General features: G+C 45.5%; 1 protein-coding gene across 5 annotated transcripts in view; it reads left to right on the top strand.

Moving 5' to 3' along the window:
- The window catches only part of LOC110485551 (nuclear factor 1 A-type), a 303,738-nt gene that overhangs the window by 33,187 nt on the left and 246,318 nt on the right, over positions 1 to 24,233 (top strand). The window contains exon 1 of one of the 5 annotated variants that reach the window (XM_036946632.1): positions 22,746 to 23,391. The exons of the other annotated variants lie outside the window; for them this stretch is intronic. Coding sequence (XP_036802527.1) covers positions 23,389 to 23,391 — 3 coding nt within the window. The 5' untranslated portion in view covers positions 22,746 to 23,388. Of the gene's footprint in view, positions 1 to 22,745; positions 23,392 to 24,233 lie in introns of those variants that run through there. 5 annotated transcript variants of the gene reach the window in all.

The following is a 24,233-nucleotide window of genomic DNA, read 5'->3' as shown; positions in this document are numbered from 1 at the left end:
CCACTTCAGGGAGTTTTCCAGGTCAGCATGTTGAACATGTTGCAGAGGAGGAAAGGGGATACAGAAGCCCTCCCCTCCCACCAGGGCCTACTGCAGTACTCTCTTCTATGCTCACTCCTACTCGCCTGTTTGGCCGGCTGAACTCTGTAACTTTTATTCACAAGAAGCTCAAGTCATATGCCCGCGATAGCAGCAAAGACACAAGTGGCTGTGGAGGTTATGATTTTGAAGCCATGAGATTGGAATACTTGACATTGACATGACAATATGACATTAGAGAGCTTAGAAATGAGTGGCGAGCTTATATGATGTGGGCCATGAACCATTTCACTCCTCTCTCTTATATGATGTGGGCCATGAACCATTTCACTCCTCTCTCTTATAAGATGTGGGCCATTAACCATTTCACTCCTCTCTCTTATAAGATGTGGGCCATGAACCATTTCACTCCTCTCTCTTAGAAGATGTGGGCCATGAACCATTTCACTCCTCTCTCTTATAAGATGTGGGCCATAAACCATTTCACTTCTCTCGGCTCTAAAATTATGGATCTAGAAAATAGTTTTTTGATTTAATGGCCAACACATGCCTGTGTTTGTGCAATGAGGTCAATTTTTAGCGACCTTTTTTAGCTCATGTGCACCCCTAGAGGCCAATCTAGAAATCCTCTATTGCCCCATTAAGGCGGTGGACGTGTCCTTCAGTGCAGCTCTCTGGCTCTGCCAGGTGACTGAGTGGATAAACAAGAGGTGTACAGGGTAGGTTGTTGCAGGAGGCTAGGGACCTGAGCCATCGTATTTCTGGTGGAGCCAGGGCTCTGACAGATAGGCCTGGAGTCACCACATCACACACACCGCCTTCTAGGCCCTGCCGTAAACACATTACACACACCTTCCCTCTTTAAAGCAGGTGAACAACGATTGTGACCAGATACGATTCCACTCGATAGTCATAGCACGCCAACTCTGACACATAGCACGCCAACTCTGACACATAGCACGCCAACTCTGACACATAGCACGCCAACTCTGACACATAGCACGCCAACTCTGACACATAGCACGCCAACTCTGACACATAGCACGCCAACTCTGACACATAGCACGCCAACTCTGACACATAGCACGCCAATTCTGACACATAGCACGCCAATTCTGACACATAGCACGCCAACTCTGACACATAGCACGCCAACTCTGACACATAGCACGCCAACCCTGACGCAGCCAGAATGTGTGGGTGGGTCTGTACAAAACCAGTTGTAGTGAGTTTCTTTGCAATTAGTGATGAGGGTTTTAGCAAGAGAAGCCCTTTTGGTGACGTAAAGGAGTGAGGCGATCCAGTGTTTATTAGTCTTCGTCCAGTACTGTACCCTGGTGTTCTGGGTTGGTTTCTGATTCTTCCACTTCCTCCCTCCCAGGGGGCTGATCATCCCAGTCAGTTCGGTCAGGTTTGGGGGGGGGGGGGGAACCCCCGTGACGTGGTGGACAGGATGTGAAGGCTGGGGGGTTACGGAGCGGACCACGGAAATGTGCTTCTCATTAAGCTCTGCGGAAATAAGGGCTGACCCTCTCGCTCACCAGGGCATATCTATTTAATGCTGCAGTGTGGAGAATTAAGAGCTGGGTCGGGATCAGGTAGCATAAGGAGAGAGAGAAAGAGCGAAGGAAGGAGAGACAGACACAGAGAGAAAGGGAGACCAGGGAAAAAGAGGAAGACGGACAGAGAGATAAAAAGGAGATTGGGGAAGACGGAGGGGGATGAGATGGAGAAGAGCAGGAAACCAAACTCACTAGACTACTTTCAGCTTTATTAAAACACTTGGCCTGGCCTCCCTCTCTGGTTTGGCTCGTCTCTGTGTGGTCCTGAAGCCCACCAGCACCGGCCCCTGGTCTCCAGCTGGGCCAACCAGGCCAGCCGGGCTCTCACACACACGCCCCTGACAACAGGAGAGGATGAGTCACATCCAGACTTGTGAAAATTAAGTGAGTGAAAGAGCATTGCATCTTTACAGAAGAAAGCAGTGTCTTCTATGCATAGAGTCGGGGAGATCATAAGATTTGCGTACACACACACACAGACACACAGACACACACACACACACACACAGACACACACACACACACACAGACACACACACACACACACACACACACACACAGACACACACACACACACACACACAGACACACACACAGACACACACACAGACACACACACAGACACACACACACACACACAGACACACACACACACACACAGACACACACACAGACACACACACACACACACACACACACAGACACACACACACACACACACACACACAGACACACACACACGCACACCCTCCTTGCCCTCCGCTGCTTCATCTCCCCTACCCCTCACTGCGTGAAAGTGAGCGCAGGGCCAGTGAGCGATAGTGTCCCTCTGACCCAGTTCTCCATGCAGCATCCTTCATCTCCACTCTGAGGCATGTACCTACGGCCTTTTACCTCAGCCACGTCCATCTCTCAACCCAACTGACAGGCCGTGTTCATTAGTACACACTGTAGCATCGTGCAATGAAAACGGAAGTTCCATATAATTTTCTTCAATATGACCTAAAAGACTAAACTGATCCCTGATCAGCACTCTTCCTTCTCTGCTTTATGAGTACGTCCTCTGGTTGAACAGACGGCTCTGTTTTTTTGTCATACAAAGTACTGTTTGTTAACACAAGGTGGCGTGCTTCTCTCGTTTTCAGCATTAGAAATGCATCTGGCTGCCATACTGTCTAGTGATGTTGTAACTGGTCCTAGTTAGGATTGGACTGAGGGTTAATGGCACCCTCATTCCCTTGTGACCAGGGCACCTAGTGTTCTGATTAAAACCAGTGCACTATGTAGAGAATAGGGTGCCATTTGGGATGCATACTGACTGTTTGCCAAGGAGACTGTTTGCCAATCCTCTACATTGTCATTATCAGCAGACTACTACATTTCCTCAGTGAAAACAATGTACTGAGCAAATGTTAAATTGCCTTTTTTGTCCTCTCAAGTGGCGCAGTGGTCTAAAGCACTGCATCGGCCGTGACCGGGAGACCCATGAGGCGGCCCACAATTGTCCCAGTGTCTTCCTGGTTAGGGGAGGGTTTGGCCGGCTGGAATTTCCTTGTGAAATCACGCTCTAGCAATTAATTGTGGCCGACGGGGCGCCTGCAAGCTGACTCCGGTCGCCAGCTGTATGGTGTTTCCTCCGTCACATTGGTGCGGCTGGCTTCCGGGTTAAGCGAGCAGTGTGTCAAGAAGCAGTGCTTGGCAGGGTCGTGTTTCGGAGGACGCATGGCTCTAGACCTTCGACTATCCTGAGTCCGTATGGGAGTTTCAGTGATGGGACAAGACTGTTACTACCAGGTAAAAAGTAAAACTTTTATAAAAATAATAATGGCTTTTTACTAAATTACCATACAACCGACCACGTATTCACCCTGCATACCCAAATTGACAAACAAACAAACCAAAACAAAGGCAAAGTATTCTCTTGCTTTGTTGATCTAAAAAAAAATGTTTGACTCGATTTGGTATGAGGGTCTGCTATACAAATTGATGGAATTTGTGTGTGGTTAATATTGGCAAAAAACACACATTTCTTTCTACAGGGCCATGGAGTGAGACAGGGATGCAGCTTAAGCCCCACCCTCTTCAACATATAAAGTGCATTCGGGAAGAATTCAGACCCCTTGACTTTTTCCACATTTTGTTACGTTACAGCCTTATTCTAAAATCCTCACATATCTACACACAATACCCCATATATATGAAATACCACATTACATAAGTATTCAGACCCTTTACTCAGTACTTTGTTGAAGCATCTTTGGTAGCGATTACAGCCTCAAGTCTTCTTGTGCAGGACGCTACAAGCTTGGCACACCTGTTTTTGGGGAGTTTCTCCCATTTTTCTCTGCAGATCCTCTCAAGCTCTGTCAGGTTGGATCGGGAGTGTCGCTACACAGCTATTTTCAGGTCTCTCCAGAGATGTTCGATCGGGTTCAAGTCCGGGCTCTGGCTGGGCCACTCAAGGACATTCAGAGACTTTTCCCGAAGCCACTCCTGCGTTGTCTTGGCTGTGTGTCTTGGCTGTTGTTGTCCTGTTGGAAGGTGAACCTTCACCCCAGTCTGACATCCTGAGTGCTCTGGAGTAGGTTTTCAGCAAGGATCTCTCTGTACCTTGCTCTGTTCATCTTTCCCTCGATCCTGACTAGTCTCCCAGTCCCTGTCACTGAAAAGCATTCCCACAGCATGATGCTGCCACCACCATGCTTCACCGTAAGGATGGTGCCAGGTTTCCTCGAGACATGACTCTTGGCATTCAGGCCAAAGAGTTCAATCTTGGTTTCATCAGACCAGAGAATCTTGTTTCTCATTGTCTGAGAGTCCTTTAGGTTCCTTTTGGTAAACTCCAGGTGGGCTGTCATGTGCCTTTCACTGAGGAGTGGCTTCCGTCTGACCACTCTACCATAAAGGCCTGATTGGTGGAGTGCTGCAGAGATGATTGTCCTTCTGGAAGATCCTCCCAACGCTGCAGAAGAACTCTGGAAATCTGGTCACCTCCCTGACCAAGGCCCTTCTCCCCTGATTGCTCAGTTTGGCTGGGTGGCCAGCTCTAGGAAGAGTCTTAGTGGTTCCAAACTTCTTCCATTTAAGAATGATGGAGGTCACTGTGTTCTTGGGGAATGTTTCGGTGCCCTTCTCCAGATCTGTGCCTCGACACAATTCTATCTCGGAGCTCTACAGACAATTCCTTCAACCTCATGGCTTGGTTTTTGCTCTGACATGCACTGTCAACGGTGGTATCTTATATAGGAAGGTGTGTGCCTTTCCAAATCATGTCCAATCAATTGAATTTACCACAGGTGGACTCCAAGTTGTAGAAACATCTCAAGGATGATCAGTGGAAACAGGATGCACCTGAGCTCAATTTCGAGTCTCATAGCAAAGGGTCTGAATACTTATGTAAATAAGGTTTTTGTTTTTAAAACCTATGTTTGCTTTGTCATTATGAGGTATTGTGTGATGATTGATAAAGGGAAAAAAATATTGTATCCATTTTAGAACAAGGCTGTAACGAAACAAAATGTGGAAAAAGGGAAGGGGTCTGAATACTTTCCGAATGCACTGTCTATCAACGAATTGGCGAGGGCACTAGAACAGTCTGCAGCACCCGGCCTCACCCTATTAGAATCTGAAGTCAAATGTCTACTGTTTGCTGATGATCTGGTGCTTCTGTCCCCAACCAAGGAGGGCTTACAGCTGCACCTAGATCTTCTGCACAGATTCTGTCAGACCAAGACCAAAATAATGGTGTTCCAAAAAAGATCCAGTTGCCAGGACCACAAATACAAATTCCATCTTGACACTGTTGCCCTATACAAACAAAAAATTATACATACAAACAAAAAATTAAACATCAGCACCACAGGTAACTTCCACAAAGCTGTGAATGATCTGAGAGACAAGGTAAGAAGGGCCTTCTATTCCATCAAAATTCCATCAACTAGGCAAGTCAGTTAAGAACAAATTCTTATTTTCAATGACAGCCTAGGAACAGTGGGTTATATGCCTTGTTCAGGGGCAGTACGACAGATTGTTACCTTGTCAGTTACAAGTCCAATGCTCTAACCGCTAGGCTACCTGTTGCCCCATCATGAGAAAACAAAAAATGTATCTCTTCACACATTGGAAAGAATTAACCAAAAAAATAATGCTATTTGGCCCTAAACAGAGAGTACACAGTGGCAGAATACCTGACCACTATGTACAGACTCAGTGAGCATAGCCTTGCTATTGAGAAAGGCCGCCGTAGGCAGACCTGGCTCTCAAGAAAAGACAGGCTATGTGCACACTGCCCACAAAATGAGGTGGAAACTGAGCTGCACTTCTTAACCTGCCAAATTAATGACCATATTAGAGACACATATTTCCCTCAGATTACACAGACCTACAAAGAATTTGAAAACAAACACAATTTTGATAAACTCCCACATCTACTGGGTGAAATACCACAGTGTGCCATCACAGCAGCAAGATGTGTGACCTGTTGCCACAAGAAAAGGGCAGCCAGTGAAGAACAAACACCATTGTAAATACAACCCATATTTATGTTTATTTATTTTCTCTTATGTACTTTAACTATTTGTACCTAATATGACATTTGAAATGTCTTTATTCTTATGGAACTTTTTTGAGTGTTACGCTTACTGTTAATTTTTTATTGTTTATTTCACTTGTGTTTATTATCTATTTCACTTGCTTTGGCAAGACTCTATTGCCTGACCAGGGGACTGGACAAACTGTTATTTTCTATTCTAGTTGCTACGGGGTTGTTGTGTAATACATGATGTAAAAAGGTCACCCTATAGTGTGGACCCTATCTTACTGGATACAGTGGTGTGCTGGGATTCATTGAGTCGCTAATTAACTCAGAGCTGTGCACTGGCAGTCAATCGCCACCAAGGGGAGACATTACTCCAAGGCTGGAGCTGCTTTGAAAGACGTGCTAGACATTTCCTTTTAGTCAATCATTTTGTATTCAGATTTTCTTTTGGTTTGCCTTGGTTTTTGATGTTTATTTCTTCAGATATTTCTGTGAAAGCAATATTTTTGTGACAACTGTTTATATTTGAGACCTGTCGATGTAGTACACTATGCCTTTTCATGAATTAATCTATAGAATCTGTACAATGTACTGCTTATTTTCAATGAAACAGTTATAATCCCAAAGTTTCACAGCAAATTAATTATGAATTCAAAAAGATCAAATCTTTCCCAGCAGCCAGCATTATTGTAGAGGCATAATGTAGTGATGAATTACTTACCTGTTCTGATTCCATCTCTCCCCCGCCCTTCCTCTCCTCCTCCCCTCCTCCCTGACTACCCTTCTCTCCTCCTTTCTACCTCCCTCTTCCCCAACTCCCTTCCTCTCCTCCTTCCCACCTCTCCTCACCCCAACTCCCTTCCTCTCCTCCTGCCAAACTACCCTCCTCTCCTCCTCCCCTCCTCCCCGACTACCCTTCTCTCCTCCTTCCTACCTCCCTCTCCCCAACTTCCTTCCTCTCCTCCTTCCCACCTCTCCTCACCCCAACTCCCTTCCTCTCCTCCTGCCAAACTACCCTCCTCTTCTCCTCCCCACCTCCCCTCGTCTCAACAGTAAGCAACAAAATAAATACGTACAGAAAATTAAGACATTAAAGGGGAGCATGAGAGCTCATCAAGAGGATTTGGGTTCTCTAAAAGGGATTTAGCCAGCTTCGGCCTGACAGAAGCACATGTTGTGGTAAGATAGTGGGCTCACAACAAAGGTGGCCTTGAGCCGAGCCGAGCAGCGCCAGCTCCCTGGCAGGGCCACGGCACCCTCCTGCCTTGGCACTGTCGCCCTGCATCAGTCACACCCCAGGAGAGGGGCCCGAGCCGGCTCTCCACGCCACTCCACGGAGCCAGAAAGACCCATGGCTGCTACTGCCACCATCTACAATGCAGCTCTATAGCTCACAGCAGACATCCCACCTATACAAGGGATATGGAATGAATATACAGAAGACACTAGGCCCCAGTCTTCAGTCTATCGCCACACTGAAAGTATAGTACGGTGGTATTTCAATTAAAAAAGCATTAAACGATTATGCTATTGTGGTGATGGTTAGACTGATCTTGTTAGCTTGGGGAATGGTCACCTTAATCTTTGCCAACCAGCTTTACAAGAATTAAGCTGTATGTATGAGAAACAGCTTAGTGCACTTTAGTCAGTTATTCAGGAACAAGTGGGAACTACTATTTATAGAATAATTCATTGTATTATTTTACATAGATAGCTGTTTTTTTTTTTTCTCACGTCTCTACAACCATCTTTTACCAGTGTGTCTTTCACTATGGTTAGCGGAGTGCAGGCCAACAATTTCTCTCTACTCTCTCATCTATCCCAGCTGGGCCTATTACAGTTGCTAAAGGCTCTCTCTTTCCCTCTCCTCCATAATGAACCACTGTCATTTACCAATAGCCTCTGAATCCTCCCTTTAGTTAATTTTATCCCAGTCACCTGTCAAATACACCACCATGCCGTGGTGGGCCGTGGTAGGGGAGCTATGCCATGGTGGGCCGTGGAAGGGGAACTATGCCGTGGTGGGTCGTGGTAGGGGAGCTATGCCGTAGTGGGCCGTGGTAGGGGAGCTATGCTGTGGAGAGGTGGGAGGGATGGTATGCTGTGGAGAGGTGGGAGGGATGGTATGCTGTGGAGAGGTGGGAGGGATGGTATGCTGTGGAGAGGTGGGAGGGATGGTATGCTGTGGAGGTGAGAGGTGGGAGGGATGGTATGCTGTGGAGGTGAGAGGTGGGAGGGATGGTATGCTGTGGAGGTGAGAGGTGGGAGGGATGGTATGCTGTGGAGAGGTGGGAGGGATGGTATGCTGTGGAGAGGTGGGAGGGATGGTATGCTGTGGAGGTGAGAGGTGGGAGGGATGGTATGCTGTGGAGTGGAGAGGTGGGAGGGATGGTATGCTGTGGAGAGGTGGGAGGGATGGTATGCTGTGGAGGTGAGAGGTGGGAGGGATGGTATGCTGTGGAGGTGAGAGGTGGGAGGGATGGTATGCTGTGGAGAGGTGGGAGGGATGGTATGCTGTGGAGGTGAGAGGTGGGAGGGATGGTATGCTGTGGAGAGGTGGGAGGGATGGTATGCTGTGGAGAGGTGGGAGGGATGGTATGCTGTGGGGAGGTGGGAGGGATGGTATGCTGTGGAGAGGTGGGAGGGATGGTATGCTGTGGAGAGGTGGGAGGGATGGTATGCTGTAGAGGTGAGAGGTGGGAGGGATGGTATGCTGTGGAGGTGAGAGGTGGGAGGGATGGTATGCTGTGGAGGTGAGAGGTGGGAGGGATGGTATGCTGTGGAGGTGAGAGGTGAGAGGGATGGTATGCTGTGGAGGTGAGAGGTGGGAGGGATGGTATGCTGTGGAGGTGAGAGGTGAGAGGGATGGTATGATGTGGAGGTGAGAGGTGAGAGGGATGGTATGCTGTGGAGGTGAGAGGTGGGAGGGATGGTATGCTGTGGAGGTGAGAGGTGGGAGGGATGGTATGCTGTGGAGGTGAGAGGTGAGAGGGATGGTATGCTGTGGAGGTGAGAGGTGAGAGGGATGGTATGCTGTGGAGGTGAGAGGTGAGAGGGATGGTATGCTGTGGAGGTGAGAGGTGGGAGGGATGGTATGCTGTGGAGGTGAGAGGTGGGAGGGATGGTACCATCTCCACATCCAGCTGTGTGTGCAGATCTCCTGTTTTTTTTAAAATTTGGGAACAGCTGTCAGGTGTCATGGTGTGTGGTGTGTGGTGTGTGTGTGTGTGTGTGTGTGTGTGTGTGTGTGTGTGTGTGTGTGTGTGTGTGTGTGTGTGTGTGTGTGTGTGTGTGTGTGTATGCGCGCGCCTCGTGTGTCTAGCCTATCAGTGGAGCTCTCTGTGGGGCGATGCCACTGCATCAGCTGCATGCACACAGACACACACACAAACAAACAAACACACACACACACACACACACACACACACACACACACACACACACACACACACCCACAAAGCCCCTTAACTACAGTGGGTCCTGTGAGCGAGGAGAAAAACAGTAAGATGGCGCTGACAGACATGGTAGCTCTGCTTCTAGCTCCTAAGCAACTTTGCAGTATTTCGTTTTTGTGTGTGTTATTTCTTACACTATTAGCCCAGGACATCTTCTATAATGTAATGCAGCACCACGTTCTGAGTTGAACCCTATATGTCTGGGTGTCAATATCACAACACACGGTTGGACTCCAAAATATTGGCACTACAGTACTTTTCGCGTGAACCAAATGGCAGCAAACATTTTCAGACAGACGCTGTGCCACGCCTGATTTTGTCCCAATAGGGAAGCCTCTATCATCCTTCATATGAGAATGGTATGAATTGTGGGGGATGTTTTTTGGACAACATCACCAAGCCCTGGTGTAGTGAGGAGAGAAGGTCACATCACCAAGCCCTGGTGTAGTGAGGAGACAAGGTCACATCACCAAGCCCTAGTGTAGTGAGGCGAGAAAGTCACATCACCAAGCCCTAGTGTAGTCAGGAGAGAAGGTCACATCACCAAGCCCTGGTGTAGTGAGGAGAGAAAGTCACATCACCCAGCCCCAGTGTAGTGAGGAGAGAAGGTCACATCAACAAGCCCTAGTGTCGTGAGGAGAGAAGGTCACATCACCAAGCCCTAGTGTAGTGAGGAGAGAATGTCACATCACCAAGCCCTGGTGTAGTGAGGAGAGAAGGTCACATCAACAAGCCCTAGTGTAGTGAGGAGAGAAGGTCACATCACCAAGCCCTGGTGTAGTGAGGAGAGAAGGTCACATCACCAAGCCCTAGCGTAGTGAGGAGAGAAGGTCGCATCACCAAGCCATAGTGTAGTGAGGGGAGAAAGTCACATCACCAAGCCCTGGTGTAGTGGGGGGAGAAGACCACATCACCAAGCCATAGTGTAGTGAGGAGAGAAGGTCACATCACCAAGCCCTAGTGTAGTGAGGAGCGAAGGTCACATCACCAAACCCTAATGTAGTGAGGAGAGAAGGTCACATCACCAAGCCCTAGTGTAGTGAGGAAAGAAGGTCACATCACCAAGCCCTGGTGTATTGAGGAGAGAAAGTCACATCACCAAACCCTTGTGTAGTGAGGAAAGAAGGTCACATCACCACGCCCTAGTGTAGTGAGGAGATAAGATCACATCACCAAGCCATAGTGTTGTGAGGAGAGAAGGTCACATCACCAAGCCCTAGTGTAGTGAGGAGAGAAGGTCACATCACCAAGCCCTAGTGTAGTGAGGAGAGAAGGTCATATCACCAAGCCCTAGTGTAGTGATGAGAGGTCACAATCCAAGCCCTAGTGTAGTGAGGAGAGGTCACATCACCAAGTCCTGGTGTTGTGGGGAGAGAAGGTCACATCACCAAGACCTAGTGTAGTGAGGAGAGAAGGTCACATAACCGAGCCCTGGTGTTGTGGGGAGAGAAGGTCAGATCACCAAGCCCTAGTGTAGTGAGGAGAGAAGGTCACATCACCAAGCCCTGGTGTTGTGAGGAGGGAAGGTCACATCACTAAGCCCTGGTGTAGTGAGGAGAGAAGGTCACATCACCAAACCCTAGTGTAGTGAGGAGAGGTCACATCACAAAGCCCTGGTGTTGTGAGGAGAGAAGGTCACATCACCAAGCCCTAGTGTAGTGAGGAGAGAAGGTCACATCACCAAGCCCTAGTGTCATGAGGAGAGAAGGTCACATCACCAAGCCCTAGTGTAGTGAGGAGAGAAGGTCACATCACCAAGCCCTAGTGTTGTGAGGAGAGAAGGTCACATCACCAAGCCCTAGTGTAGTGAGGAGATAACATCACTTCACCAAGCCCTAGTGTTTTGAGGAGAGAAGGTCACATCACCAAGCCCTGGTTTTGTGAGGCGAGAAGGTCACATCACCAAGCCCTAGTGTAGTGAGGAGAGAAGTTCACATCACCAAGCCCTAGTGTCGTGAGGAGAGAAGGTCACATCACCAAGCCCTAGTGTAGTGAGGAGAGAAGGTCACATCACCAAGCCCTAGTGTAGTGAGGAGAGAAGGTCACATCACCAAGCCCTAGTGTTGTGAGGAGAGAAGGTTACATCACCAAGCCCGAGTGTTGTGAGGAGAGAAGGTCACATAATCAAGCCCTAGTGTAGTGAGGACAGAAAATCACATCACCAAGCCCTAGTGTATTAAGGAGGAAGGTCACATCACCAAGCCCTAGTGTCGTGAGGAGAGAAGGTCACATCACCAAGCCCTAGTGTCGTGAGGAGAGAAGGTCACATCACCAAGCCCTAGTGTCGTGAGGAGAGAAGGTCACATCACCAAACCCTAGTGTAATGAGGAAAGAAGGTTGCATCACCAAGCCCTAGTGTCATGAGGAGAGAAGGTCACATCACCAAGCCCTGGTGTCGTGAGGAGAGAAGGTCACATCATCAAGCCCTAGTGTTGTTAGGAGAGAAGGTCACATCACCAAACCCTGGTGTTGTGAGGAGAGAAGGTCACATCACCAAGCCCTAGTGTCGTGAGGAGAGAAGGTCACATCACCAAGCCCTGGTGTCGTGAGGAGAGAAGGTCACATCATCAAGCCCTAGTGTAGTGAGGACAGAAAATCACATCACCAAGCCCTAGTGTATTAAGGAGGAAGGTCACATCAACAAGCCCTAGTGTCGTGAGGAGAGAAGGTCACATCAACAAGCCCTAGTGTAGTGATGAGAGAAGGTCACAATCCAAGCCCTAGTGTAGTGAGGAGAGGTCACATCTACAAGCCCTGGTGTTGTGAGGAGAGAAGGTCACATCAACAAGCCCTAGTGTAGTGAGGGGAGAAGGTCACATCACCAAGCCCAAGTGTAGTGAGGAGAGAAGGTCACATCACCAAGCCCTAGTGTAGTGAGGAGATAATTGCACATTACCAAGCCCTAGTTTTGTGAGGAGAGAAGGTCATATCACCAAGCCCTAGTGTAGTGAGGAGAGAAGGTCACAATCCAAGCCCTAGTGTAGTGAGGAGAGAAGGTCACAATCCAAGCCCTAGTGTAATGATGAGAGAAGGTCACATCACCAAGCCCTAGTGTAGTGAGGAGAGAAGGTCACATCACCAAGCCCTAGTGTAGTGAGGAGAGAAGGTCACAATCCAAGCCCTAGTGTTGTGAGGAGAGGTCACATCACCAAGCTCTGGTGTTGTGGGGAGAGAAGGTCACATCACCAAGCCCTAGTGTAGTGAGGAGAGAAAGTCACATCACCAAGTCCTAGTGTAGTCAGGAGAGAAGGTCACATCACCAAGCCCTGGTGTAGTGAGGAGAGAAAGTCACATCACCAAGCCCTAGTGTCGTGAGGAGAGAAGGTCACATCACCAATCCATAGTGTAGTGAGGAGAGAATGTCACATCACCAAGCCCTGGTGTCGTGAGGAGAGAAGGTCACATCAACAAGCCCTAGTGTAGTGAGGAGAGAAGACCACATCACCAAGCCATCTTGTAGTGAGGAGCGAAGGTCACATCACCAAACCCTAATGTAGTGAGGAGAGAAGGTCACATCACCAAGCCCTAGTGTAGTGAGGAGAGAAGTTCACATCACCAAGCCCTGGTGTAGTGAGGAGAGAAAGTCACATCACCAAACCCTGGTGTAGTGAGGAAAGAAGGTCACATCACCAAGCCCTAGTGTAGTGAGGAGATAAGATCACATCACCAAGCCCTAGTGTTGTGAGGAGAGAAGGTCACATCCCCAAGTCCTGGTGTAGTGAGGAGAGAAAGTCACATCACCAAGTCCTAGTGTAGTCAGGAGAGAAGGTCACATCACCAAGCCCTGGTGTAGTGAGGAGAGAAAGTCACATCACCAAGCCCTAGTGTCGTGAGGAGAGAAGGTCACATCACCAATCCATAGTGTAGTGAGGAGAGAATGTCACATCACCAAGCCCTGGTGTCGTGAGGAGAGAAGGTCACATCAACAAGCCCTAGTGTAGTGAGGAGAGAAGACCACATCACCAAGCCATCTTGTAGTGAGGAGCGAAGGTCACATCACCAAACCCTAATGTAGTGAGGAGAGAAGGTCACATCACCAAGCCCTAGTGTAGTGAGGAGAGAAGTTCACATCACCAAGCCCTGGTGTAGTGAGGAGAGAAAGTCACATCACCAAACCCTGGTGTAGTGAGGAAAGAAGGTCACATCACCAAGCCCTAGTGTAGTGAGGAGATAAGATCACATCACCAAGCCCTAGTGTTGTGAGGAGAGAAGGTCACATCCCCAAGTCCTGGTGTAGTGAGGAGAGAAGGTCACATCACCAAGCCCTAGTGTCATGAGGAGAGAAGGTCACATCACCAAGCCCTAATGTAGTGAGGAGAGAAGGTCACATCACCAAACCCTAATGTAGTGAGGAGAGAATGTCACATCACCAAGCCCTGGTGTTGTGAGGCGAGAAGGTCACATCACCAAGCCCTAGTGTCGTGAGGAGATAAGATCACATCACCAAGCCCTAGTGTAGTGAGGAAAGAAGGTCACATCACCAAGCCCTAGTGTCATGAGGAGAGAAGGTCACATCACCAAGCCCTAGTGTAGTGAGGAGATAAGATCACATCACCAAGCCCTAGTGTAGTGAGGAGAGAAGGTCACATCACCAAGCCCTAGTGTAGTGAGGAGAGGTCATGTCTACAAGCCCTGGCGTTGTGAGGAGAGAAGGTCACATCACCAAGCCTGAGTATTGTGAGGAGAGAAGGTCACATCATCAAGCCCTAGTGTAGTGAGGAGAGAAAATCACATCACCAAACCCTGGTGTCGTGAGGAGAGAAGGTCACATCACCAAGCCCTAGTGTCGTGAGGAGAGAAGGTCACATCACCAAGCCCTGGTGTTGTGAAGAGAGAAGGTCACATCACCAAGCACTGGTGTAGTGAGGAGAGAAGGTCACATCACCAAGCCCTGGTGTCGTGAGGAGAGAAGGTCACATCACCAAGCCCTAGTGTCGTGAGGAGAGAAGGTCACATCACCAAGCCCTGGTGTTGTGAAGAGAGAAGGTCACATCACCAAGCACTGGTGTAGTGAGGAGAGAAGGTCACATCACCAAGCCCTAGTGTCGTGAGGAGAGAAGGTCACATCCATGCTATGTTGCTGCTGGCAGCTACTTCCAGGCCTGCCTGTCTAGTAGACAGCAGGAGTGAGGGGGAAGAGGGGGATCTGCGTGAGCTAGACCCAGCATATGCCTGGCCATGCCAACAGCTTGCGTACTTTAGAAACTCGCCCGCAGGCCTCTTTTAAAGACTAAATAATGTTGGGCTCCTTGTCAGGTTGGGCCCCACCAAAACATGGTATGCGTGGGCAATCTGTTGGAGGGAGGCATAAGAAGTGTGGGTGTGGAGGGAGGGGGGGGGGGGGGGGGGGGGTAAAGAAATAAATTAATGTACTTCATGTTCACCGACTGTCCTCCACATACCACTATTTTCATACCTCTCCATGTTTGACCCCTCCTCACACAAGTTCTTAGCTTCTTGTATTGTTCCAGAGAGGGACTCTGAGGGAGAAATCTGAGCGGTTGTATATTTACTCATGGCTGAGCTGTACTTGCATCCGTTTTTGACACGTCCCTCCCAGTGTATGACGTATCAGTTGGATTCTGCCTGGCTGCTGACTTGGCGACTACTACAGTCCGGTCCAGAACAGCTGCAGGTCTCGCCACCTTGACACGTCCTATAACCTCCATTATGATGACAATCACTGTCTGTAGGTGGAGGTGCTGAGGCTTCTGCAATGTATCACAGAGGCCTAGGGGTGAGGTAGATGACCTAGTGGTTTTGGATTGTAGATCTCAGTTATATTGAGGTATGAGGTAGTGGTTTTGGATAGTTATATTGAGGTATGAGGTAGTGGTTTTGGATAGTTATATTGAGGTATGAGGTAGTGGTTTTGGATAGTTATATTGAGGTATGAGGTAGTGGTTTTGGATAGTTATATTGAGGTATGAGGTAGTGGTTTTGGATTGTAGATCTCTTATATTTTGAGGTATGAGGTAGTATTTTGGGATTGTAAAACGCCTCATGGTTCTACTGAGGTAATGGGTTTGGCATGTTTTCGATAGCCTTCGTCATGAAGGATGTAGTTCTTGTCAATGCTGGTTCTTTGCTGTGCTGGGTTGAGAGAGGGGCAAGTTGGTGGCATGCAGGTGGCAGCGGCTGGCTGTTACTACCTCACTCTGTCACAGTAGCAGCTGCAGAGGGAAATGGCCACAGTGTGTGTGTGGAGCAACAGTATCTGTTTAAAGAGGACCAGCTCATTAAAGCCATTGCCAGATAAAGCACTCCTGTGTGTGTGTGTGTGTGTGTGTGTGTGTGTGTGTGTGTGTGTGTGTGTGTGTGTGTGTGTGTGTGTGTGTGTGTGTGTGTGTGTGTGTGTGAGAGAGAGAGAGTGATTATTGTGCAAGTTGTATGTATGTGTTATGTGTTTCTGTTTTACACTGAAACACACACACACACACACACACACACACACACACACAGGAGGTTGGTATTGGTGACATGTGGCGGTCTCCCCCTGCTCTTCCCAGAGCCCATCTGTTTGCCCAGCCTCTACCTTCATAGCACAACTGGCTTCCCTTTTTATCCGGGCTTCTGTTAGCGTGCCGCACCGTGGCGCTCTGCTCTGCGCAAGGCTTCTAGGCTCTGCTGCTACCGCTCAGACATTGAGCAAATAGTGGAGCAAATAGTGGCTTAAAAATCGACTGTTGTTTTCTCAATTGTCATTGATGAAATCAGTAGAAAAACAGCATCCCCTCCGTTTGGGTAATGTGTTTCCAGTGTTGGTTGTTTAGTTGAAGTGTTGGGTAGAGGAGGCCGGTGCCAGGGCTTCTCCGGAGGGCACACTACTGTTACAGAGAGTAAGGGGATCCACAGACGCGCTGCTTGTTTATTCATAAGGGCTGTTATGGAGAGGCCTCGGAGGCAAGCTGCTCCAGAACTGGATAGTGTAATTACCCTGGGGCTAGCATATTTGCACACACACATGCACGCACGCGCGCACGCACACACACACACACACACACTCCCCCAAAATACAATTTCACAGCCATCGTGGACATATTGGGGAATGTTTTATTTACCAAGGCAGTGGTGTTGTGTGTGTGTGTGTGTGGAGTGCTCATATGGAATGTGTGACAGAAACCTATTATGACTTCAGGACAGCGTTGTTCACATAAACTTTACATGTTTTATTTGTGTCAAATTGACACACACACACACTCACATGAAGTGTGAGAATGGGTCCACTTAAATTGTGTGTGTTTATTCAAAGGTGCTGGGTGGTGGATGAAAAAACACTTCTAACATGTTCAGAGTATGGTATAGAGCCTATATGTTAGTTCACGGTTGAGTGGTGGTGCAAGACCCCCATTGCCTCAGAATTTTTATGTTGGAGATTGAGCGTTGAAAGACTTCCCCCCGTGGTATAATTGTGAATTGTGTTTAAGAGGAGTGGAACCGCGCGTTTCTCAGGCAGACAGTGCGCTATGACGTGGGTTGTAGTTCAGTGGGTATTTTCTTCGTCAAGATCATCTTTTCAACCAGATCACGTAATATCAAGCAACGTTCTTAACAACAGAACATTACTTCTTCTCCCGAGTGGCACTGCATCTCAGTGCTAGAGATTTCACTACGAACACCCTGGTTCGAATCCAGGCTGTATCACTACTGGCCGTGATTGGGAGTCCCATAGGGCGGCGCACAATTGGCCCAGCCTCGTCCGGTTTGTCAGGTGTATGCTGTCATTGTAAATAAGATTTTGTTCTTAACTGTCTTGCCTAGTAAAATAAAGGTTACATTTAAAAAATATTAATTTGTATAAAGACCTCATTCGAAATGAAAGCATATAATAAATAATAATAATTATATATATATATATATATATATATATATATATATATATATATATATATATATATATATATATATATATATATATATATATATATAAATGGATGCATTGTATAATAAATAACTAATTGTCATTGCCTTCAAAAACGTGTTATTATAGGGTTATTGTTAAATTATGCATTTATTTAAATGTAACTAATATATTCGAGAGAATAACAGGAAAAGACCTTTACATCGACATTTGTGAGAGAAGAAATGTGTCTATGCATTATATTTATTTTATAATTATAATTTGGTGAATGCATTGTTAATTTTACTGCATACAGACAGAAGTTTGCTTCAAATAAACATTTATTTGGTTAAAAAAATATACCAGGATGCATATTGATGCTTTAAAAATTAAATCCTATACGAGGAAGACCTCTGATCTTTGTCAAGAACATTTGTCTTTAATAATATTCCACATTCCATATTCCACCCCCCCCCCCCCCCCCCCCCCCCTTCCCAAATGATTTGCCTTCTTTTATGCATTGAATAATCAGACAGTTGAATATAGAGGTACGGGAGGTAATAGAGCTTGTTTTCACCATGCAGCCTACTTTTGATGAGGTTATATTTTAGAGATAGGCCTATTATTGTAAATCATAGACAACAATTAGCACAAACAATATGAGTTGTTATGATGAGTAGCTACTTCTATCGACACTAATTTGTGGCCATATTTCAAAACAATGTCATTTCGCAAGGAAAAAAAGATCAGTTTGTAAATGAAAAGTTTATACCTAACCCATGCCCGTTTGAAACGATGTGCACAGACTGTTTCTGACAGAAGCTCAGATAATGTAGTTTTGATGATAAACCTCTAGATGGAGTGTCGACCTCCTTTAACGTGCCGAGGGAGTATATTTGAAGGAGTGTGTCGTGTAGATTTTAACACGACACTGGGCATCGAAATAACGAACATGTATGAATCACTCCTTTGGCGCTCAAAGACACAAATCCGTCGATTTACTGACGATGAAAACATTAAACATGCATTTCTTGATTATGTAATTGATTTAGGACTACATATGTTTGTATTGACAAACAAATAGTTTTTCAGTGACTTCACGATTACAAAATATAATAGTTGAATATAGGCATGTGTAATTAATTTGTAGTTCAAAATCGCCTGTGTAATTGAAATTCTATTTAAATTAATGTCAATAATACAATTGCAAGACTTCTATCCTTTCTATAAATATGTTAGTTATAGGGCCTTGGAACACTTATTTTAAGCATTGTTCAAATCATGCACCATCTGAACATAATGTACATTTAACAAATCTGAATATTTTTAGGACATCATCCCTGAATGACAAAAACAGATCGGCAACATTTATTGTTATGGGATAGGCTAGACCTAACATTACTTTGGTGTTGCGAATGTTTCCATTTAAAAGGCCTATTTGTGCCAATTCTAGATACGTGTATTCAGTTCATTCACAGGTAGGCCTATATTTGAACAAAAATATAATGCTCAAACCACTCCATTTAATTTGCTTTAAATGATGGATAGATTGTTTTTGCAAATAACCCATCCCAGACGAATTAGTTTTGTATTTGTTGAGAATGGTGTACCTTTACCTCAAAGCAGAATCCACATGAATTGATTCAGACTAAAAGTTGTCAAGATGGATAAAACACGGTGTCTATCTAGCCCGCTATGGGTGATTTAAAATGAGATTACCCTATACCGTTCTCACCATATTTTAGAAAAGTCGACCTGCAGCTAGGGGAGATCATCTATTCTACATTAAACATCACAACAACAACAAAAACAAGTCTCATCGCCATTTACCATAAACTTTTAGATTTCGATGAGGCGGTCGCCGACATGTATTTGATTACCCCAAATCTTCTGTATACATTTATTTTGAGTTCTCATCCTTGCCTACAACAAACATATAGGAACATTGTTTCCTTTACACATCGAAGAACTTGGCATGTAGAATAAATGTTTTTCAGAACTCTGTTTTGGGCTGTGCCCATTGCAGGTTTTCAGCTGTTTTAGTCGTGAGTTATTAGTAAGATTGATGTCATGAAGAATAGCCTACGACCGCTTTGTTTTACTGCACTGTCCCAACAGGCTAACGCAAACAACCGACACACACGTCTTAATACGAATGCCAACTACTTTATTCAATTCTGAGTCAAGTTTTCACATGCTTGATCCGATTTACTGCCGATAATGAAATGGCCGAATACCCTTAACTATCTATGCAAGTTTGTACAAACTCTTTTGATTACCTCTGCAAATGTCAGATCATAACTTTGGAGCTGTGAAAAGAAGTGGTACTGAAAGTTGGAGACAATGTTGGTGACAATGTGTGCAGGCAGTTCTTTCTCTTTAACCTGCATTCGCAAACGCGCATATTACAGTCATATAACAATATTTCACTTCAAGAATAACCCTGTAATCATCGTTAATATGGTTTATGATCCTCCAAGCTTCTGTTACCTTGCACTCGCAGAAGCTTTCGTAGAATGACAGACTCCAAAATGTTGTTTTGTGGTGTTCCAACACATCCTTAATATTCTGATGTCTAATAAATGACTCTGGGTTTGACAACGTCTCAAAACGTAAAGGTTATATTCGATATTGTTATTCCAGTGTTTGCTATTCAAATGATTTGTTTGTAACTGCGCGCAGCCCCTGCCCCTATTAAATTGGGCATATTATATTGGGCAGCCCCTGCCCCTATTAAATTGGCATATTATATTGGGCAGCCCTGGCTTGGTTGCTGGAGCTTTGAGCATTTTTTTCTGCAGAATGTTGCAGAAAACACTATAAAGGCGTCTCTCGAGCCATTCTGTTACGGGATTTAGCTAAGAGCTGGATCGATATTACTCGATAAACAAGTACTAATAAATATCAGGATATGCGCATTGCATTGGTTTCATTTGGAATTGGAATAAATTAATATGTTCACCTTTTAGGCTTAAAATGAAATTTACGAACCAATCCCTTCATGTTATTTTTGCGGTAATTAATAGATAAACCACATGGTATATGAATGTTATAAACCTGTGACTGTAAGCATTGATAATTGTTGATAGGCCTAAAGCGTATCTCCCTTTAAACCCTGTTTGTGCTCTACCCAAACCTTGTCCAGTCCGTGCGTAAAAACGAATTTTCTTGTGAACCCTTTGTACAGTTTGATTTCGTTGCCAAGTTGGTCATTTCTCAGCGGTATCTGATATTGATATTCTGAAACCCAAAATATCAAACTCGACTTGAAACCCAATTAATATTGGAATTCAATACATTTTGTCAAGGCACCTTAGCAATCAGCCTGACATAGATTTAACACGAGATCTCATTTGTATCTGGTAAATGTAATAATATCTGTAGCATATACTTATTGGCGTACTTTCCTAAATCAGTTATATGCATATTTCACCTGATAGTAACTTAGATCGAATGATTACAATGCTATTTACATTGGAGTCATTTAGGAGACGCTTTTATCCAGAGCCACTTACGGGAGCAATAGGTTTAAGTGCCTTGCTCACGCCACGGGCACATCGACAGATTTTTCACATAGTCGGCTTGGTCATTCGAATCAGCAACCTTTCGGTTACAGGCTCAACGTTCTTAACCGCTAGGTTACCTGACATTGAATGGCTGTTGTATGTGAAAGGCATAGAGGCTGGGCAAAAGTAAGTTACAGTTAGTTACCAGTGATCGGTACGGCATTCCACTGTGGCAAATAGCGACCCTAAATTTTGACACTTCATGCAAACTTGTTCGGTGCATGTTGTACGCACACAACATAACCTTCTAAGGATGGACCATTTGAGACAAGAGAAAACACTTAAATGATGACTCGGGACAAACTTGTTTTAGTTACAAAAATATGTTAAAAATGATCATATTAAATATTTCTCTGTATTTCATTCATTTCATATCGGAGTGTAGACTACATCGTTGCACTAAAGGGATGCTTGTGTCTTTGATATGTCATGTTTGTTTTTACATTATTTTTTACTCGTTAAATTCCACAGTCAAGGGGCATGTGGTTCCCACCCACATAACTGAATTTGCTGGTTTATAACGGTTTGAAACATTTGCTGGCTTATAACGGTTTGAAACATTTGCTGGTTTATAACGGTTTGAAACATTTGCTGGTTTATGACGGTTTGAAACATTTGCTGGCTTATGACAGTTTGAAACATTTGCTGGCTTATGACGGTTTGAAACATTTACTGGTTTATAACGGTTTGAAACATTTGCTGGTTTATGATGGTTTGAAACATTTGCTGGTTTATAACGGTTTGAAACATTTGCTGGCTTATAACGGTTTGAAACATTTGCTGGCTTATAACGGTTTGAAACATTTGCTGGCTTATGACGGTTTGAAACATTTGCTGGCTTATAACGGTTTGAAACATTTGCTGGCTTATGACGGTTTCAAACATTTGCGCACGAAGATATGGTCATGATTTTAAGTGTAAAAAAAATATTAAGCAATTTTATCAGTAGGCTACCGAGTCTGAAAACTGAAGATATGCGCTGCTTGAGCCTGCCTCGTTGAAATCCACGTTACTGCAGGTTAATAGCGTTCTGTTCAGCACGTCTCCACACACAACAAGCGTTTTGACATGTACACGTCATCATGCCTGGGAACCACCGCCCCTCATTGCTCAAAAGAATGATAAGAGGCTTTGACCTCAATGAGAAACACTCATTGGAGTTCCGTGGAATGTCACCTCTGCTAGCCCAAACGTGCGCACTCATAGGCTAGGCTACTTCATATAACAAGCAAAAAACACATTGTCATTGAGAAATTCTGTTTATTTTGATATTTGAGCAAATAATCAACACCACCACTTTTCGTGTCATGCCCGTTGTAAAATGTTTAGCCACACTCGCATACATAATATCAGCTATATCGGCAACAGTTGCAGAATAGGTCTCTTTCACACAAAATATCTAACTGCTTTCAACCGCAAGGGCCAAATCAACACAGTAATACATACAGCCCACAACAATTCAATCATGTCGATATGCTGCTTAACTTGCCTGCTACCACACAGTTCAGAAATAGAAATCCAATCGCACTTAAATTGAATGTAGAAGCATCAAACAGGCCTACGACTGTGATATGACATGATTATGCATGCCTTCTAATTCAATACGACCCACCGGCACACCTATGGTTGATATTTGCCATATCTCCATTGGGAAGCAGTAGAAAATCCACTGCAAAGAATTGGTGTTAGTTTCAGTCGACCAGCCGTAAACTTCGCCATCAGTGGAGTTCTTAGATAGATGCTCATTGTGATGGTATAATACTGCTTAGATGTCCAGCATTGCAACAATGCTTTGGTGCTAAAGCAGCAAGAACGCGCTATAGCCTATACTTATTGACGTTTTTTCGTTCGCAATATAGGCGCCGCGGCATTCCTCCCTCTGTCCCAAGCGCGCCGTAGATTTATAGGAAGGGTTAAGAGAGTGCGGTATGCAGCAAAATGTAAGTGAAAAAAAAGCTTTTCCGTGCGGGAAAGGAACGCAGACCGGGGTCTATGGCACTCGACTCGGACTCTGATTTGCCACTAGGCTATGTGACTCCGCGAGGGGAGGAGATGGCAAGAAAGAAGCCGCCCGGGTTCGCGTGGTTACTATGCAAATTGCAGCGATTGCGGAAATGAACAAGGGGGGACTCACTGAATCGATTGCAACTTCTGCACAAAGTCTATCAAACCAAGCTGAGATAGTTCTGCCAGGTTTGGACCTCAGTCAAATATCAAGGAGTGAAGAAAGGCTCCCTGACATTGTTTATTTACTAGAACTGTTTTCCGTTGCGCGTTATTATACTTAATTGATTCAGTGTAAAATACTCACACCGGAAGCAAGTTGTACTTTTTTCACTTCGTCGCAACAGTCTAAAGTTGCTCACGTATATTCACTTTATACATTACAATGGTACGTGCAAATATACCTCTTATGATCTATTTTTACACTGAGAAGTAATGGACATGTGCATAAACGTGGTGTGTACGGACTATACACAGGTTAAATGTAGGCTAAGAAGTCTTCTGCTTTTGTAAACGGATTTGATAAGAGTCCGTGTCAGACTGGTCTGTGTTGCCAGCTATGTATGCAAATGCTGATAATGCGGATATCTTGATATCGCAAATAAACTTGGCATTAGGACAAAACAGAAGAGCATTGCACTCCCGGTGTTGCCGTCTGCTAGGCCATTCTAGCGACCAGAGTGAGAGATACATTGTTTCGTTATGTGGTAACAAGTTGTTCTGCAGAGTAAACGAGCGATTGCAGATAAATGCATACCGAGAAATTCTGGTGATATGGGTTTGTCCAATAAGATGGATGCTGGGCTTCAAACCCTAGAGTTTAGTCCAATCAGAGGACGGAGCTCTAGCGTCGCACTGACGGCATGGATACGGTGAGGCTGGCAAAATGCCTTTAGCAGGTTAGCCTATTCTCAATAGAGGTTCTATGCGCTGCAACATGAGAAAATACAGTAGCGTAATATACATATCCTGAACCTATTGTGTCCGTTCAAGCACACGAGGTAGTGAGCAACATGCGTAGACCATTTTCCTTACGCCGCACGGTTATTGTGGTGCAATGGTGTGTGGCTTGTATTTGCTTCAAGGTATTTATTAACATGAATTACTTGAGCAACACACGATCTATAGTCTACATAGTGAATCAACACTTCAGTGAGGTATAGCGGTTGTGTAATATCCCTTTCAGGCTGGTGTGAGGGCTTTCAGTAAATGCAAGCAGCCTTTGCCTAC

Source organism: Oncorhynchus mykiss, chromosome 1 (assembly GCF_013265735.2).
Source record: "Oncorhynchus mykiss isolate Arlee chromosome 1, USDA_OmykA_1.1, whole genome shotgun sequence".
Classification (NCBI taxonomy): domain Eukaryota; kingdom Metazoa; phylum Chordata; class Actinopteri; order Salmoniformes; family Salmonidae; genus Oncorhynchus; species Oncorhynchus mykiss.
The sequence above is the reverse complement of the archived record's forward strand: the minus strand, read 5'-3'. Positions and strand labels throughout refer to the sequence as shown.